This window comes from Microplitis demolitor, chromosome 9 (genome assembly GCF_026212275.2).
Source record: "Microplitis demolitor isolate Queensland-Clemson2020A chromosome 9, iyMicDemo2.1a, whole genome shotgun sequence".
NCBI lineage: Eukaryota > Metazoa > Arthropoda > Insecta > Hymenoptera > Braconidae > Microplitis > Microplitis demolitor.
In genome coordinates, this window is record NC_068553.1 from 14988966 (window position 1) to 15006531 (window position 17566).

General features: G+C 33.4%; 1 protein-coding gene across 2 annotated transcripts in view; it reads left to right on the forward strand.

Moving 5' to 3' along the window:
- Positions 1–17566, forward strand: part of LOC103571568 (protein dachsous) — a 196462-nt gene that overhangs the window by 135890 nt on the left and 43006 nt on the right. For both annotated transcript variants that reach the window (XM_008549766.2, XM_008549765.2), the window contains 2 exons: positions 14154–14334; positions 15522–16010. In XM_008549766.2, coding sequence (XP_008547988.1) covers positions 14190–14334; positions 15522–16010 — 634 coding nt within the window. In that variant the 5' untranslated portion in view covers positions 14154–14189. The remainder of the gene's footprint in view (positions 1–14153; positions 14335–15521; positions 16011–17566) is intronic.

Genomic DNA, 17566 nt, shown 5'->3' on the forward strand with positions numbered 1-17566 from the left:
CGGTGGATCATATTCAAATTTTGAGAACACATAGATAAAGTACTTCTTTACATGTATACTAAGTTTCAAATCTTAGAGTTGGAAAATCCTTTTTACATTAGATTTGGTCGAACCTCTTTTACCCGCGTAATTTAAATTTTTTAAGAAAATCTCATTTTACTACTGATTGAAGAAATTTTGCTTCATTATTGAGTAATTTTACATTAAGTATTTATTTAGAGATAAAAAAAAATAGAAAAAGTGATGAAAATTTACCGTGTAGAAATTTTTCCCTTAGAGACTCATTTTACCCCTTCACTCTATCTTTCAATCCATGTCTAAGCTACAAATAAATAAAGTCTATATATATTTTAAAACAATTATAAATAAATTGTTGATTTAAATATTTATGTTTGAATAAAAAGGATGAATAAATATATAATGGATTAAAATGGATAGATTTAGAGCTAGGAAATGCGGAAAACGTTTAAAATACTCATTCCTTTTAGAGCCGGTAATATTTCATGGGGCGGCATAGCAATTGGTATGTGGCAATGCCGAACAAACTACCGTCTTCAAAGTGCCCATATAATATATACCTATATCCTATATATACGGTACTGATATATACTTACTTGTTGTTTAGACAAGTTGAGACTACTGAGTACAGATTGCCAAGAAACTAAAAGAGCTTCATTTAAAGTTAACACAATTGTGTATAGACATTGATGATGAGAAAAAAAATGTTTATAGTTATTGCGGATACAATACTAAATATATTTATGTATTTATATATTTATATGGAGACTTCATGTAATATATTATGTAGTATAGTATGAGGATTAAAGCAAAATGAACTTCTGATTCTACAACCGATGGTTGGGCCCGTTAAGTTAAGAAACGGTAGCCTAATGCCCCGGGCATCACCATGAACAGGCCACCTCGTTATTTATCGCGATATCAACCTATATTTTGCACATATTCTATTTATACATTATATACTTATAACTATCATTAAAATCAAATTTTTACTTTTAAATTTATGAGTAAAAAGTTTGGAAAATTCGATACACTGACAGATGTCATAAGAATTTATTAATAGTGCGAATTCATAATTTTTAGTTTTTATATTTTCTCACTTGACACCTCTAACAACTTGGACAGTCATTAAATTTTAACCGAAAAAAACTATTTAAAATAAATTACATACTATAAAATTTGGTTGCTACATTTAAGTACATTAATAATAACTTTCGACACTGTATTACAAAAATTAATTATTCATTTATTATTCATAAATTTAAATATCGATGACGGGATCCTTGTATAGAAGATATAAAGTGACGTTAAGTTTTTAAAATAAAGCCGCCATTTTTCTGACATGGCTGGCATATTTTTCCAAGTCAGGATTTTCTGACTACTGCCACGGCAATGTTGTCGGCACTGGTAGAGAGAGTAGACAGCAACAAAAAATCTAATGAGATAGACAAGGAGACAAAAATGTCAGCTGATCTGCTGAAGTTGTCAGTCGTATTTTTAATTTATTTATTATGAATTAATGATAATGATTTCGATAATTATATTCCATAGGATTATTTTATATTTAAATCTAAAGCTGATGCTAAAAAATTAGCCCGATTAATTTATTCTTTCGAGAGTTATCGTGTTTACAAAAATCTAAGCACGCACAGAGCCATGGACACTAAAAATATAAATTTAGTTAAACTTTTTGGGATTATTAGTATATTATATCAACTATAGACACGATTCAATGTCAGCAAATCGGTAAAAAAATTTTAAGCTAAAGTAAAATTACCCGAGCTTACATTCGTACTTTCAAACTCAAGTCCTCTAAAATACTCTGGTCCTCAGAATGAATTCTGTCAATTTAGAAACCGATATCTATTATAAAAAAAAAAAATCCAAACGACTAAAGCAAAAACTTAGAATTTTCCCAGGTATTAAAAAAAAGGTGTTATTGAATAAAAAATGGGTAAATTAAAAAAAAAAAGTATGTTTGTAACTCAATCAACATTATTACGTTTCTCAGGTATAGCCAGTGCTTAGTATGAAAAAGAAGATGAGTCGAATCATCACAACCTAGGTGGTTTTATAATTGCGTGAATCGTTTCAGTCTTGCCAGCAGTCGGATACCTTCACTCGGTACGTCGCCGCGTACCGCGATGATCGCACGCACGTGCAAACTCGCAACTGCTTTCATTCCCCACATCCTTTTTTCTTTATTTATTTTTACGCCCCCTCTAACAGCAAAAACAAAAGATGAATTTAAAAATAAAATAAACAATAAAGTTAACCCACTAATTTTAAAATCCATCTTCTTTTATTTTATTTTTACCCCATCTACAAGTCTAATTAACTCTGACGATTGTCGGCGAAGAAGGTATATGACTAGAACTAATCTACTACAAGATTAATGAAAAACTTTATGCACACCAGCTTACACACTCCTTCCATCTTATTTATTTATTTATTAATTTTTTTTTTATTGTTAATTAATTTATTTACCATAAAAAATTATTAACAAGTCATTAAATTTAAAAACAAAAAATATATTTATATAGTATCATAATGATAACTAAAATTTAAAATCCTATATGCAGGTGCGGATCGACTCGTAAATCGCGGCGGGAGGTCATACAAGTTTTGAATCGAGTCGTATGTAGAATTGTGTGAAAATTAAAAAAAAATGATACATAAATTTTTTGAATCAAAGTGATCAATTACTTGGATATTTTTTTTTTTTTTTTTTTTTTTTGTTAACTGAGGAGAGTAAGGATGTAAATAATGACAGGCTACTGGTTTGAATGTTAGGGCATTGTTCTAGTAAATACCGTGTTGACACGGTAATATCCCCCTAGGTGCGTATACCGGTTATGTTTTTATTGCCGGTGTGTAAGTAAGTACATTAGATAAATCTGTGTTGTGCGGATTGTACGTGGATGTATACAACAAATAACATAGAGGGTAAGAGCAATGAATGATGGAATGACGAGAGGTGAGAGTGGTGTGATGTGTGGTGTGTGTGGTGTGTGTGTGTGAGGATGGTGTGTATGGTTGGAGTCTTGAGCTGTGAGACCAATCGATTCCCGTTATCGTAGCTCTCGCTAATAACGACTTGTTTCTCTGTTCGTCCTACTCGCAAGATCTCTAATATCGATCGTGAGATCGCAGTGTGTGATCGCTACTAAGATTTATTTCATCTTGATCCTCTTTATCTACTGAGCATGCTATCATCCACACTATTGTGGTTTTTTTTATAAATTTCTTTGATTACAAATTTTTTTTTTTTTAAATAAATTTTTAAATCACTCGAAAATTTACGGACAATCTTTAAGCGGTCAGTGAAGACATTACTGCTGGTTATTAAAAAGTTAATTAAATTTTCTGCAACTTTGGTTTTCTTAAGGGGGAAAATCTGAGATACCAAAAAAGAACATATTTGTGATTTTTTTTTCAGAGTATGTTCTTTATTAAAATTCTTAAAATTTGTGACATTATTAAGCATTATTTCAAGAATATTCTACTGAATTTTCAAAAAAAAATATTTAAAAATAAGCAAGTGGTAGTGGGGAGAGACGAGTCACTTTAAAAAAAATTCTCCATGCGGTAGGCAGGATAACTCATGACTGATTCATCTGAAATAAAAAAACCAAAAAGATTTCTGTAGTACATAAGTTTGATGGATTTGAACGAAGGAATAAATAAAATATTCATTTTTGAATTTTTGGTGGTGTAATAAAAAAACTCTGATTTTTACCAAGAATTGCTCCTTTGGTTGAATTAAAAAATAAGAAGTTATTGAAAAAAAAAAAAAATCCTTCGTTCAAATCCAAGATACGTTGTTTCTTATGGTATTACGGTATTAGAAATATTTTCACGAAGTTACAGAGAAATCTAAGGGGGGGGGGGGGTTCGGAAGTATAGCCTCCGACTCTACCTTGAACAGATTTACAAATTTTTTAAAAATAAACTAAAGATGTAAAAAATTAAATTTTTTTCTACATGCATATATTACTAATCAACATAAAAAACAGAACTAATTACTAAAAATTAGAGAATGTTTTTATTTTGCTCTTATTTCATTGCGTATTCAACTACATGACTAAATTTGAATCTCATTATTAATATTTACGTGAACCAAATAAACCAACAACAAGCATCCATATGTTTATTTTTTTTTTTTTTATATATAAATAAAACATTTATCATTCAGTAGTTGTTATTGTTGGTATACACAGTGTAATGTATAAATTTAACATATAAAATACATATCACAGTTGTTTTACGAGATTTATGGAATTTGTATTTTATATATTTTTAAAATAAAATGTAAACTTACGACCTACGCATTAAAGTTCTTGTAACTTGTATTATATATATATATGTAAATTAAAAAGTCCATAAAAAAAAATTTAGCTGTTAGTCATTAGTCATTAAAATAAAATAAAACCACATGTAATTTAAAGATACTTGTACTTAGGTTATTTTCTGTTAGTAAAGTTTAAGTATAAAAGAGTTAGTCGTTAGTTTGTTGGTTTGTTGGTTGTCGTCAATTGAATTATTTTACAAAGTAATTTAGCTTGAGCGGATTAAAGGCCTCGGGGGTAATGAAGAGAAGACTGTCGCCTGAGTTAAGAAAGAGAGTAAGAGAGAAAGATAGACAGTGAGACAGAGAGAGTAAAGTGTGTACCAACGAGGACTTATCTTGACAGATTACTGCACCACCCAGTGTAATTTGTTCGCGGCTTCTATATTTCTATCTTACTTTTTATTCATTCGTTTCTTATCTCTGTCTTATTTCTTATGTGCGTCGCTGGTTACTTGCAGTGCATTTATTTACAAACCACTGTAATATTCTCTTAATTCCAATAGTATTAATGTTAATGACGTTAATCTTGTCGTTAACTTTAAACTCTGATTTATGTACTACAGTCTTACTCATTTATTTTAATTAATTATTTTTTTTTATTAAAAAAAAAAATATTTCCCGCCAACTGGGTTCGAACTTTGAACTTTTGAATCATATCACTTTAAGCCGTCAGAATTCCTACTGTTCTACATACGTATTGAAAATAATTATTCTATTCAGGCATAAAAAATATTACAGTTTCAAACTCGATATTGTCCAGCTCTCTATAGTAAACAGATTTTATAATTTTAAATTTTATTCTAAAATTAGTTAAAATTACATTTTCGATCGTTGATATTACTATTCTGCATAGTAGTGTTCTTCTTAAGATATAGAATTTAAAAATTACAGTGTGAGCTGTGATTTTTCTCAGATCATCCATCATTCTCGACAATTGATAACTCACAGGTTAATTTTTAGGTTATCAATAAATAAGAGGTATTATTTCAGAAAGCAAAAAATACATAACCAATAAATGTTAATTTTTACAGTTTCACCTGTCAACTATTAATTTTTAAATAAAACAACGATTCAAAATAAAAAGTAAATAATGCTTTAAAGATTTATTTAACTAAAATTACATTTAAAACTGTAAAATTTGCTGCTTAGAATTGTATTAATTTTATTACTATAACAAATTTCTAAAATTACAGTTTAAGTTTAAATGTTTAAAAATTTTTGCCCCGAAGGCCTGTTTTCACTGTAGAAACTGTAATTTTTCAACTACTTTTTTTCCCGCGCAAATAGTCAAATAATTTTGATAAAAAAAAAGTAGACTGGATTTTGTCAATCAAGATATAATTTAAATTGACTGTAACTTGCCACATTATTTATTATTAGTCATTTAAATTTTTTGAATACTCACTGTTACAAGAAATTGATCGATGCGTAATAACAGTGCGAGAATATTATAAAACGATCAATAATACCCTCGAAACTAATTCACCAGTGAGTTCACACCTCATATTCTCTCGCCTTTTTAGATACTTTTTTTTTGCATTATCAATCCTCATACTCAGTAACAGAACGTTGTATCATCAGAATATTTCTCAACTCACTACACCTCCGTCTATCCATACATTTAAACATACATTTATATATTCTCAAAACGATTCGAAGCCATTTCATTTAAAAGTGATTGATGATCAGGTGGATTGGCCCTCGGCTGGTTTAAAATAAAAATGTAAAAAAAAAAATAAAGGATCTGAGAATCTGCGTACGAGTTGCCGAAAAACCCCCTTTACCTCGAGGAGTTTACTGCATAAATTAACGTTTACCGAACAGCTAAAATATAAAATTAAATGATAAATATTTCTACATCTACTAAATACACAAATTTTAACTATTTTTAAATTGATCTATTCAATAGGAAATTCCGTCGTAGGCTCAAATCGATTTAACATACATCACACATGATAAATCAGCCGCTGAAATACCGATAAAGATCAGCTTTATTCTCACTTTAACACTTTTATTATTTTTCAATTTACTTTTTATAGATAATTATTTTTTTTTGTATCCTTAACACTTTCAATATCTAATACTTTTTTTACACCACTCTATCCAATCTCTAATTACTATAATTAATTAATATAATTTACAAAATTTTTTAAAATTTAATTATTCAAATTTGAATTACCGAGGACTGGATTCGATCCATTAACTCTTGAGTCATCTGACCGATAGTCTATACTAAAGATTCTAGTGCATATCTCGAATAGTTTTCTTGAGTTACAGCCATCTAAAGAGCAGCCGTTTATCGGTTTTCGAAAATCCATTTTTCAAAATTGCTGCATCTATAACTTGAAGACAAATCATCTGATCGATTTGATTCGAATTGCAATTTTTTTTATGAATGTTTCTACGTACCATGAACCTCCACTCCAGTTTTTCGATCGAATCATAAATGTAATTTTGCAGACCAAAAATCATCAAATTTTCGCGCGGAATTTGAATTTTTTTTTTTCAAATCCGCCATTTTGTTAAATTTCAATTTTTTTTTAGCCCGAGGGTCATGCTACAGGAAATATCTTCTAGTTTAATAAGCTTTTTGGTTTTTTTGATTTCCGGTACTGCGCAGGTCGCTATCACTGCAGCGGGGATTTTTTTTTTGCGGGAGATCGTGAATAACTCGCTGAATTTTGAATTTTTTGATTCAAAAATTTTATCTTGCATTCAGTATATATCCAAAAATATATCCTTAAAACATCCAAACATTCCATGCAGTAGTTTCCTTTAAAAAAATTCCCCAGAATCATCTTTTTTCAGGCGGTCACACTAGTGGTCTTCCTAAAAAAAAAAAAAAAGAAGTTAATTATCATGGACTAGATTCGATCCGTTAATTTTCGAATAATTCAACTACTTATCACTATTTTATATTCTTATTAATTTCTTGATAAACAATTTTTTATTATTTTTGATTTATACTAAAAAAAACGTTATACCAAAAATAAATAAATAAAAGTTTAAGAACGCGGAACACTTTTGTAACTGTTGCACACGCGTCCAAAAGACCCACCGGGATAGTCGTCATACATTTATATATATATACCAATATCGATGAGTAGAATACAGAGAGAGAGAGAGAGACTTGTTTTGGGAATAACAAAAATGTTGAGGGAGATCGATCCACGCGTGGGCGGTTGCCGAATAATAATAAACTTCGTACGTATATATATAAATATATAAATATATGTGTGTATAGAATATAGTACAGGAAAGGCCTGTAAACCCTTTAAGGCTTACAAGGACCAAAAAAAAGAGCCAGGATAGTAAAGAAGAATGAGAAAGAAAGAAGAAGGTGGAGTCCTTTCTGGCAAGTAAAGTCTCTGAAATCGGGCTCGTGTTCCATTCTGCTGCGTGCTGTTCCGATGGAATCTCAAGTTCCTTACTCGTGGTTTTTAAATTCTTTTTGTTGTTTTATATACCTTTTTTTTACCGAGTACTCTATACTCAGTTGTGTCGTCTCAACGATCTCGTTCCATAGCTTGAGTCAGCTCTTGGCTCTCAGCTCGTCGTTTCGTTCCTCGTTGGTTTAATTTCTTTTCCGTTACTCGTATCTCGCCTTTAACTCCTTCACCGTGACTCTTTTCGACGAGCCAAGAGATACCAGAACCTCAAACCGAGAAGTTGAGAGCAAAGAGGACAGAGAAGTGCCGAAAGGCAACCCAAACCTGAGTTGGTGCATGTCCTCAGTGTCCGCTTAACACGCCGATATTTCTGGCCCAAGTGACAAGGTGACAAACCGTCGTCATTAACGGAATTCACAGGTTTTAAATAAAAAAAATATATTTATATATATGCCTGGATTTAATTGCAAATTAAATATTGACAAATTTATGGTTTAAACTATTTTAATTAGACGGTGTAACAATTTGTATTTTTTTCTCTTCTTTTTAGACAGACTGAGATTTGCTGGAAAGATTAAGCTGAAAAATCAGTAGCATTTAATCCATTGATATTTTTGGGATCCTTGAATATTTTTTTTAGCAATGCTTTGAATTATTTATTTCTATTGTTGATGAATCGGTTTTTGCAAATATTTTTATGTCTGATTGTTTCTGATGGCCGGCAAAGTGCTGAGATGCTGAGAGGAATGAAAAAAAAATTTTGTCTATTAATAAAATATTAATTTGGTTTGACGTGTAGTTGAGAGGCTGTAGCTGGTTCCTATTGAACTCTGGCTCTGTATTCTGTATTAGATTCTCACAAGCACCAGCATCAATGCTGCAAGTGGGCGAGAATAAGAAGAGGGATTAGGTAGAGTAGAGTAGACAGAGAGGCAAAGATAATTCTGAAGATGAAGGAATAGAAGAAAAAGAGAAAGAGGAAGAAGAGGAGGGCAGGCAGGAGATATTGTGGATGTAAGAAGAGGTGGATAGAGAAAGAGACAGTTAATCTCTCAGAGTGCTCGAAGGAGATTGAGTGACGGCTCTATAGAGTTCATTGGGATGGTAGCATTGTGCATTCTCCTTTACGTCCGCACTTTACTTCCCTCTTTACTTGTATTGAAGCTTTTTATTTTTTAGCTTTTTTGTTTGCTGGATTTTTCCTTAGCTCGACAAGACGCAATAACGTACTGAGTACACTAGTATGTTGAGTAAAAGGACGAGTATGGTGTACACTCTGTTGAATCTGTAGTTGGTTGACTGGTGCAGCTTGTAAGCGCCATATTCTGTGAGTTGCATTTTCTTGTACACGTGCTATGTACTCACTATTAATGGATTTTTATTTATTATTATGCTTCGTATCAATACTAATTAATTATTTACTTATAAAAAAAATTGATTATTTATTTTTTTTATAAAAAATATCGATGGAGAGGAATTCGTAAGACTGTTGATAATATTTATGCCAAAGTTCAAGTCTCTAAAAACGCAAGTATTTTAATCGTTGACTTCACTGAAACACCCCTCGGAATTAGTTTTCGAAAAATATAACAATTATTGAGAATGTTTGTGCCAAAGTTCAAGTCCGTAAGACGGATAAAGCAAAATTAGGAGTATTTTTATCTTTCAACCCACTAAACCCCCCACGGCAAAGCCGAAGAAAATTGATTTTGTCCATCTTTTTTAACATTGAATACCTAGATGACGACTCCAACATTCATTACATCCGACTGACGATTCCAACGTTCATTACGTTCGACTGACGATTCCAATGTTCATTACATCCGACTGACGATTCCAATTTTCATTACATTCGACTGACGATTCCAACGTTTATTACGTTCGTCTAAAGGTTCCAACCTTCATTATGTTTGTATGACGATTCCAACGTTCATTACTTTCAATTGACGATTCCGACGTTCATTTCGTCCGATTTACGATTCAAATTTTGACTCGGGTGTTGAATATCGACCTATTAAATCGATGTCTTGAACAAAATTAAATTTATTGACTTAACAAAAATTTGAATATTTTCACCATAAAAATTCTTAACACCAATTTTAATTATTTGAATACATTGAACATTATCTTGAATCGATATATCTAAAAATTGGCATTAACATAATTTGAGTAAATAAATTTTATAAATCGTTTGAATTAATTAAAAAAAAAAGTTACTTGCAAATTCGTTAATTTCCAAGAAACGTGTAGGCGATAATATTCTATCCTAAGGCTATCATCATTTCCATTGACTGTCAATACATTATTTTTCAATGAAGCTATTGATGCAATATTGAAAGACTTTTATAAACACGAGACTTAACTCGAAGACTATATGAGCTTCACCCACGTGTCGCTTATAATCGCCGATCGCAGCATGTAAGACATTTATTGACCAGATAACTGAGTACGTAAATATGTCCCGAGTCACGATCTATGTCCTCGTGTCGTCGATACTCCGACTCCGGGACTCAAAAATAATATACCGTCTAGCGTACATAGAAAACATACATATATACTTTTTTTCTAAATTTATTATTAACATTATCATACACAATTTTAATCCTTTTTTATAATTGATAAAACCAGAGTCTGCGTGTACATGAAGAATCTACAGGCCCTCGCTCCCTCGGTTATTTCTTCTCTTCGGAAGTCCACCCACGCGTAAGTTACTCTGAGGACACCGATGTTATTTATGCAAACTGAATACACGTCTACCTAATTGTGCGATTCATCCAACATCGTGACTCAACCTTTATCCTCTTTCCTGATCCACTCCCCAAGTATCAACCAAAGGTTCCTCGATTTTTAAAAAGGTTTCTATAATAAAACTAATATAATTTATCTAAGCTAAATAATTAATTGCTTGAAGCCTCCTATTCTTAGCGAAGCAAAAAGTAAAAATATATTTGTAGCAAAAGCGTGGACTGTCAGTCTCACGTAAAAGTTCCACCGGCACTTAAAGAGACGAGAATACCGGAGATGGCTTCTCGACTTACCCGTACAGCTCTATCTGTCCAGCTTGTTCGAGTTGAGACAAAAACCCGCGGTCTACACCAGCAGAACCAGCCTACACCGCGATACCGCGTGACCACTCACACAGAAAGACTAACACAGAAACTAAAATAAATCGAGTTTAACATCTGAACATCCTCCTCTGCCAGACTGCCATTCTATCTCCATCTCTCTTATTCAAACTTAACCTCTACCTTTACGAAAAAAACTCACGAATCGCGACGTGTACGAGTACGCGTACTGAATCATGCCAAAGAAGTCTTCAACTTATTTATTTCCCTGTCTTATTCTCAAGGACGTTTTAACAACTGCCTCAATACCTGATTCGAACCATTTTTTTTACGCTATTATAGATTTTTATTAATAAATCGGCTTACAAAAATCCACGATTTTAAATATCTGCAATAGAACCTTTAGTGTCAAAATATTGAATTCAGAAGCGCGTCAATATAAACTCTTGTTGATTATTAATAATAATGAAGAAAAAATTGGCCAGCTAACAATTTTTTACAAACTAAAATGGCTTTAAAATGCAGACTGCAAAAAATTTTTAACAGGAAATCTAAACATCGGTAATCATCCCGTCAAATTTATTTTTTAATGATTCAATTAAAATTTTTCTGAAATGAGTTAATCAAAGTTCAGTTCAATTATTTTTTATCGTAAATACTTCTCAGCAAAAAAGGATATTCAAGATAACAGACTCAATTTGCGTCAACATTTTTTAAAGTCATAAATATTTTAATATCATTTTTAGTATATACGGAATTCTCTATTAGAAATATTCTTCATTTATACTACAAAAGATAATACAAAATATTTAATAATTTTTTTAGGCAGTCTCATTTTGTCTAAAATTAAAAATTTTCTTTTTAAAGCTGTCTTATTCGCGAGTTAATATCTAAAGCATACTTTGAACTTAAATGAGCATTGAAAACTTACATTAGACTTTTTAGAACATAATCACTGTAAAAGCTTGAAATGAATAATCTTTTCAAATCGACTCTATGTTGGTACCAGATTACTTCTAGGTTCTATTCCACTCCCAAGTGTTATTAACCTACTGATAAAATCGCTAGATCACTTGCAGCAATTTTCTACTAGAATTTTTTAAATTGACCCAGGCTGCCTGCGGAAACCAATCCATCCTTGGATGACATTAGCACACTGGAGATACGACTGGATCACTTGCATCAATTTTCCAGTACGCTTATTTAACGATTTAACCTTTTCGTAGTATTTCTTGCAAGTCCTTCCTTCTGTTAAGTCTAGTTACGTTCGTTTCACGATTTATGTCTTTGTAGATCTAATTCACGCCTTCTTAAGTCTAAGTAGGTTTAGTTCAAGCCTTTGTAAGTCGAAGTTGATTCATTTCAAGTTTTTACAATGATTATGTCCTACAAAAATCTAATGTAGGTTTTCAATGCTCATTTAGGTTAAAAGCATGCCTTAGATTTTCAATCGGGTTGTTTTAAAATATTCGCTTAGCAAGTAAAATATATTCGAATTAGCTAAAAATAATTAAAATCTCTCAATTTATGGAGTGGTTCGTTTTGCCCTCTTTCCACCCAATTCGTGTTAAATTGCGCTTAATTTAAATAGCGTTAAGATGCCGTAGATGTTCAAGTTTGAAGTTAACCAACATTTAAAATTTAGTCATAGATTTTAGTGAATTATTCTAAAAAATGAATAAAATAACTTTGAAATTCGAAAAAATTTTCAACATATGATCTTTTAATAAATAGTTTTCATCCTTTGCCTTTGACTTAAAGTATTATTACTATTTAATTTTTATTATGAACATACCAGATGTGCATCGTCCTGCAAGTCATCTGCGATTTACTGCGATAACTTTAGCATCCCAGACAATTTGTACCTGTTGGACGCGCATAAGACGCCGACTATCGGTTTGTAAACAGAAAGAAACGGATAAATAAATCCAAAGATGGCGACATTGCATCAAATGCAAAGAAAACAAATAAAATTAAACCCGTCATAAATTAAACCTCAGTGTAGACGACTCTCACTCTGCAAAATAACAGTAAATATTGAAATGCGTGATAGCAATTACGATGGTAGTCATTTAGTTGAATCTTTTTTGCTGCAAACATGTGAATGGTTTCGAAAAGGTGACGAAAGGAAGCAATACAGAAGCAAAAGTATGTATAAGCAAAAGTCCTGGTAGGAAAGAAGTGAATAAGGAGGAAGAGCCGAGGGGTTGGAGATGAAAGAAATAAGTCAGCCGAAACCACATTTTGCAAAACACCCTGAAGCTCAGTCGAATTAGCTGCCGAGATCGGAACCGATACCACACGGCAGTAATTCATTAGCATGATTGCTTGGATCCACCATCAGCGTTCAGCTCCAGGGAAAATTGTTTGAATAAGACGAAAAAAATGTATGCAACTCTTCCTTCAAAACTTGTATCTTTCTTAGCATTTTCAAGTCAGTTTATTTATTTGGAATCGTAACAGTGTTGCAAATACTCGTTTACTTTACAAAGTATCAAAATTTTCTCCAGGCGATATCAGCAAAATTAAATAATAAATTCTATCATTATTTCTTCAACTTATTTTAAAAACTACATTCTACCAGTTTTCGTACCTGTTTGTATTGATACAAAATATTATAATAATTTTTACGGAATTCGAACGTGCAAGAAATTTACTCGAATGCACGCAACCGCCTGTCGTTCTGTAATCCATCAATATTATTGGCATCCACTAAAACAGCCTAATAAATCACTAAAAATAAACTAATTTCCTAGAGCCTGAATGAATATTCATCAATATTTTTTTCGATTTCCGCCCAATTAAGTAAATTTAGCGGGGCCCAAGTTTACGGAAACGCGGGCTATTGCCGAAATAATTTCCGCTCACTATGCAAAAAAACTGTCGATTATTAATGCGCATGTGTGGGAGAGGGTAAAGTCTAATTTACACTTACTCGCAAAGATATAAGGTAAGGTCTTCCTGCCTATAGCTCATCTGGCTTACAACGCAAGCCGCTGGAAATTAGTCACCGTTCGCATTATGAATGGGCCCATCCAGCACGTCCGCGAGCGCAAACGTTTCGGGTACATTAAGAGAAATTGAACTTGAGTTGTGTCTGCAGGACCTCTTATAGCTCTTTCTTTCTTTCTCTCTCTCCTCCCGCCGACAAATAAATGACATAGTACAATTTGCTACCAAAGAAAAATTCTTGCCAGCGATTTAACATTTAATTATTATTTATCGTAGCATGTTTAAAAAAAAAAAAAAAAAAAACAAAAAAAGTAATAATAAAAAATAATAAGTAATATATTAACCCGACTAATTTAAAATTTTTGTTTTATTTTCTAGGTACAGGCGACGGACCCCGACTGTGGCGTGAACTCGATGGTGAACTACACCCTGGCAGCAGGACGACTCGCCAGTGAGCAGCTTTTCGTGCGAAGCGATTCTGGCGAGATCTGCGTGAGATCCGCGTTGGATCGCGAGGTTGCTTCTTACTTGGAACTACCAGTTATAGCAACAGATCGAGGTTTGTATCTATCACACTATAAATTATTAACAAAAATCAGAATCGAACACTAATCATCGCAAATCTAAGTCGTGTTTCAAGTTTCCTCTCTTTGGAAAGAGGAAAAAAAAATGTCGGTTATAAGGGTAAAAAGGTAAAAGGGAATTTCCAAGTGGTTTGCGATCCCGCAGATTGTTGAGTAAAAACTCGTTAGGCAACAGTGCGAACAATGCGTTTTCCTGTTGAGGTGCTAGAAGAATAGCACCGCCGGTAGTATTGAAGGCGAAGGTGGATGTGGGAGATGCAACTGGTATGATGGTGTAGTTGATGCGGGGTTCCAAAGGCAGCGGGGTTTCACAGGCAGAGGCAGAGGTAGAGGTAGAGGCAAAGGATGATAAAAAAAAAGCAGATGCGGCGTGCGGCTATCGGCTTGCTAACATCTAGTAGTAGCTCTGTAATAGGCTGTATGATTTATGTTACAAGTATTCTTGGGCATTTTAAATCAGGACTAGCTGGTTGGTGGGTACTGGTGCTCTGCCTTATTCGAAGGGACAATGACTGAAGCCCATTGATCTAGCGCTCATTACTATGAATCCTATGATTCGAATTATAAATACTTTTTTAGGTTTTTAGAGTATTGTTACAAGTAATTGCTGCTCGATTGTTCTATTCTATAGTTTGCTACGTTGTACGGATTGGGTTACGGCGCAAATGCATTATCGTGCGAATAATGTATATTGTCGATCAGATATAAATAAAAGATTGCTTTGGATCCAATTCAAGCGTAAGGCGATCGATCTTCTGTACGAGTAAGAGTGCGAGTGCCAGTACCAGAGGAGAATTCTCGAGAAAGCCGAATTGAAACACTTTGAATTATTGCTGCAACGTGCGTATTGGTTCGCGCCGCAGGAGCAGACTGGATATGTATTCTCACCATCATCGATATCTTTAAGAAGCACCAGCACCAGAAGCACCACTACCACAACCACTACCACTACCACTATCTCTACCGCTGACGCCAAGAGGATCAGGGTTTAAAAAAAGTATGAGGTTGATTGGCTTAAAAAAAAAGAGTGATTTATGTCCAGTTGGTTAACGGGCTGCATTACTTAACGTTCAATAACTTAACCCACTAATGAAAAAATTTCTAATCTATTTTTAAATATTAATCATGTCAGCTAACGTGTTTATTATATTTTTCGTTTCAGGCGGACTCAGTACCACGGCAATTGTGAGGATCCAAGTTCTCGATGTCAATGATAATCGTCCGATATTCAATCCGCGGGATTACAACACGACGATTAGATCAGACGCCCCGCCAAGTGACACGATTGTTAGAGTTATTGCTACAGATGTTGACGCGGGGCTCTTTGGGCAAGTCGCTTATCGGATATCGGGAGGTAATGAGGCCGGATTGTTTAGGATCGATCGTGTGACAGGTGAGCTCCAAGTGGCACGACCTAGTTTACTTGGGAGATCCGCGGTACATTTATTGAATGTCACGGCAACGGATGCTGGCGGACTCAAGAATTTACTTGATGCTCGTGTTCGAGTGAGCGTGTCCGCGGGTCAACGATTACCCATCTGCGAGCGGCCTAGATATGCCATCAGCGCCAGGGAAAACGTGCTACAGAATAGCATTATCGGGGATGTTAAAGAAGCCATTGTTGGAGATGCTCCGGGTGCTGCTGCTACTGGTAAGTTTTTAATGACTTGTTTAAATATTTTGAATAAGTATCTTTTAGTTCGCTGTATCGGTAGTTAGGGCTGCTTTAAATGTCATTATTCGAGGTATTGTTTCTGATTTAATAGTGATGTGAATGTTTGTTGTCTTAGTTTAATGCTGGAGAAAATACGATTGCTCGAAACGTATTCCACGAGCATGTTAGCATACTAACGTCACGCGAGAAGATCGAGGGAAATTTTTATTAAATTATTCTAAATCTTTTTAATAGAAGGTGAAGCGAAATGAAGAAAAGAACATTATATTTAATAATTTTGAATCTCTTAGCATTAAAAGTAAATGACTTTCACTGACATAAAAAATAAATTATGTCTTATATCCCATTGAATCCCACATATTGACTCGTCTCAATTAAATAATTCCCATTCGCAAATACAGATGTTAAACCATTAGATATTAATCGTATCAGTTAGTAATGTCAAATATTGTCAAGTATTATGACAATGCGATGATTATCTCACCGATGATGAAGAGCCCATAAATTCAAATCTATAAATACAGAGCTTAAGAGTATCCGGTGGTGATGCTGATGAATTAAATAAAACAAGTCGATAAAGATCAGGCGCCGTGTATTCATAATGTGAACTGAGGTACGAATAAATTCTAAATAATAAAATATTATCGATACGGACGATTAAATTATATTTTGTTTTATTTTATTCAATGAATTGATGATAAATGCAGCGATAAATGCTCATGTCATTATAAACGCATCAAAAATATTTCAACGAGCAGTGAAAAGCGAAATAATAGAAACGAAACAAGATCATGAACCATAGGAACATAGAAAACAATGAGCACGAGCATAAAAATTGATATTCAACCCTGGTTCGCTTATAAACGCGCTCAAAAAAACAATAGACTAGAGAAGGAAGAAAGGAACGTGTTTATATGTGTTGGAAAGCGCAGTAATGCACTACACCTAAAGTACCGTTCTCATGGTATGGCATGGCATGCTTTTCAGATGGTATGCTGCCTATAATAATATCACAGGATATACATTTGGCCGTACGTTAAAAAGCACACTTTACACATTGGATGCATGCCAGTATATAGCGCGCGCGGTAAACCCAGGTCGTGACGCGCCGTATCTTACATCGGATGTACCGCCAGTGTGGAAACACGGATACACGCTGCCTCCTCCTCATCCTCATCCTCGTTCTCGTCCTCGTCCTTATTCCCGTCCTCTTCTCTCGTCCTTTTTATTTATTTACGTCTTCCCTCGGTTCTTTCTCACAACAAACTTTTAACTTCATGAAAGGATTGTAGTAGGAAGGAATATCTTTGTGGCTTTAAACGCAGAACCGATACATTTATATATGTATAAACGGTTAAGAGTTTTTGCCCAGACTACACCTTTAAATCTAAATACGTTTACCTTTACGGATTCAAGGTGCCGCGATTTCTTTGTGTAAGAGGACCACCTGCACCAGTGTCATCTTTATAATGCTCTTTTTTTTTATTAGAATTATTTATTCGTGTTCTTATTCGTCACCGTAATGAATTATT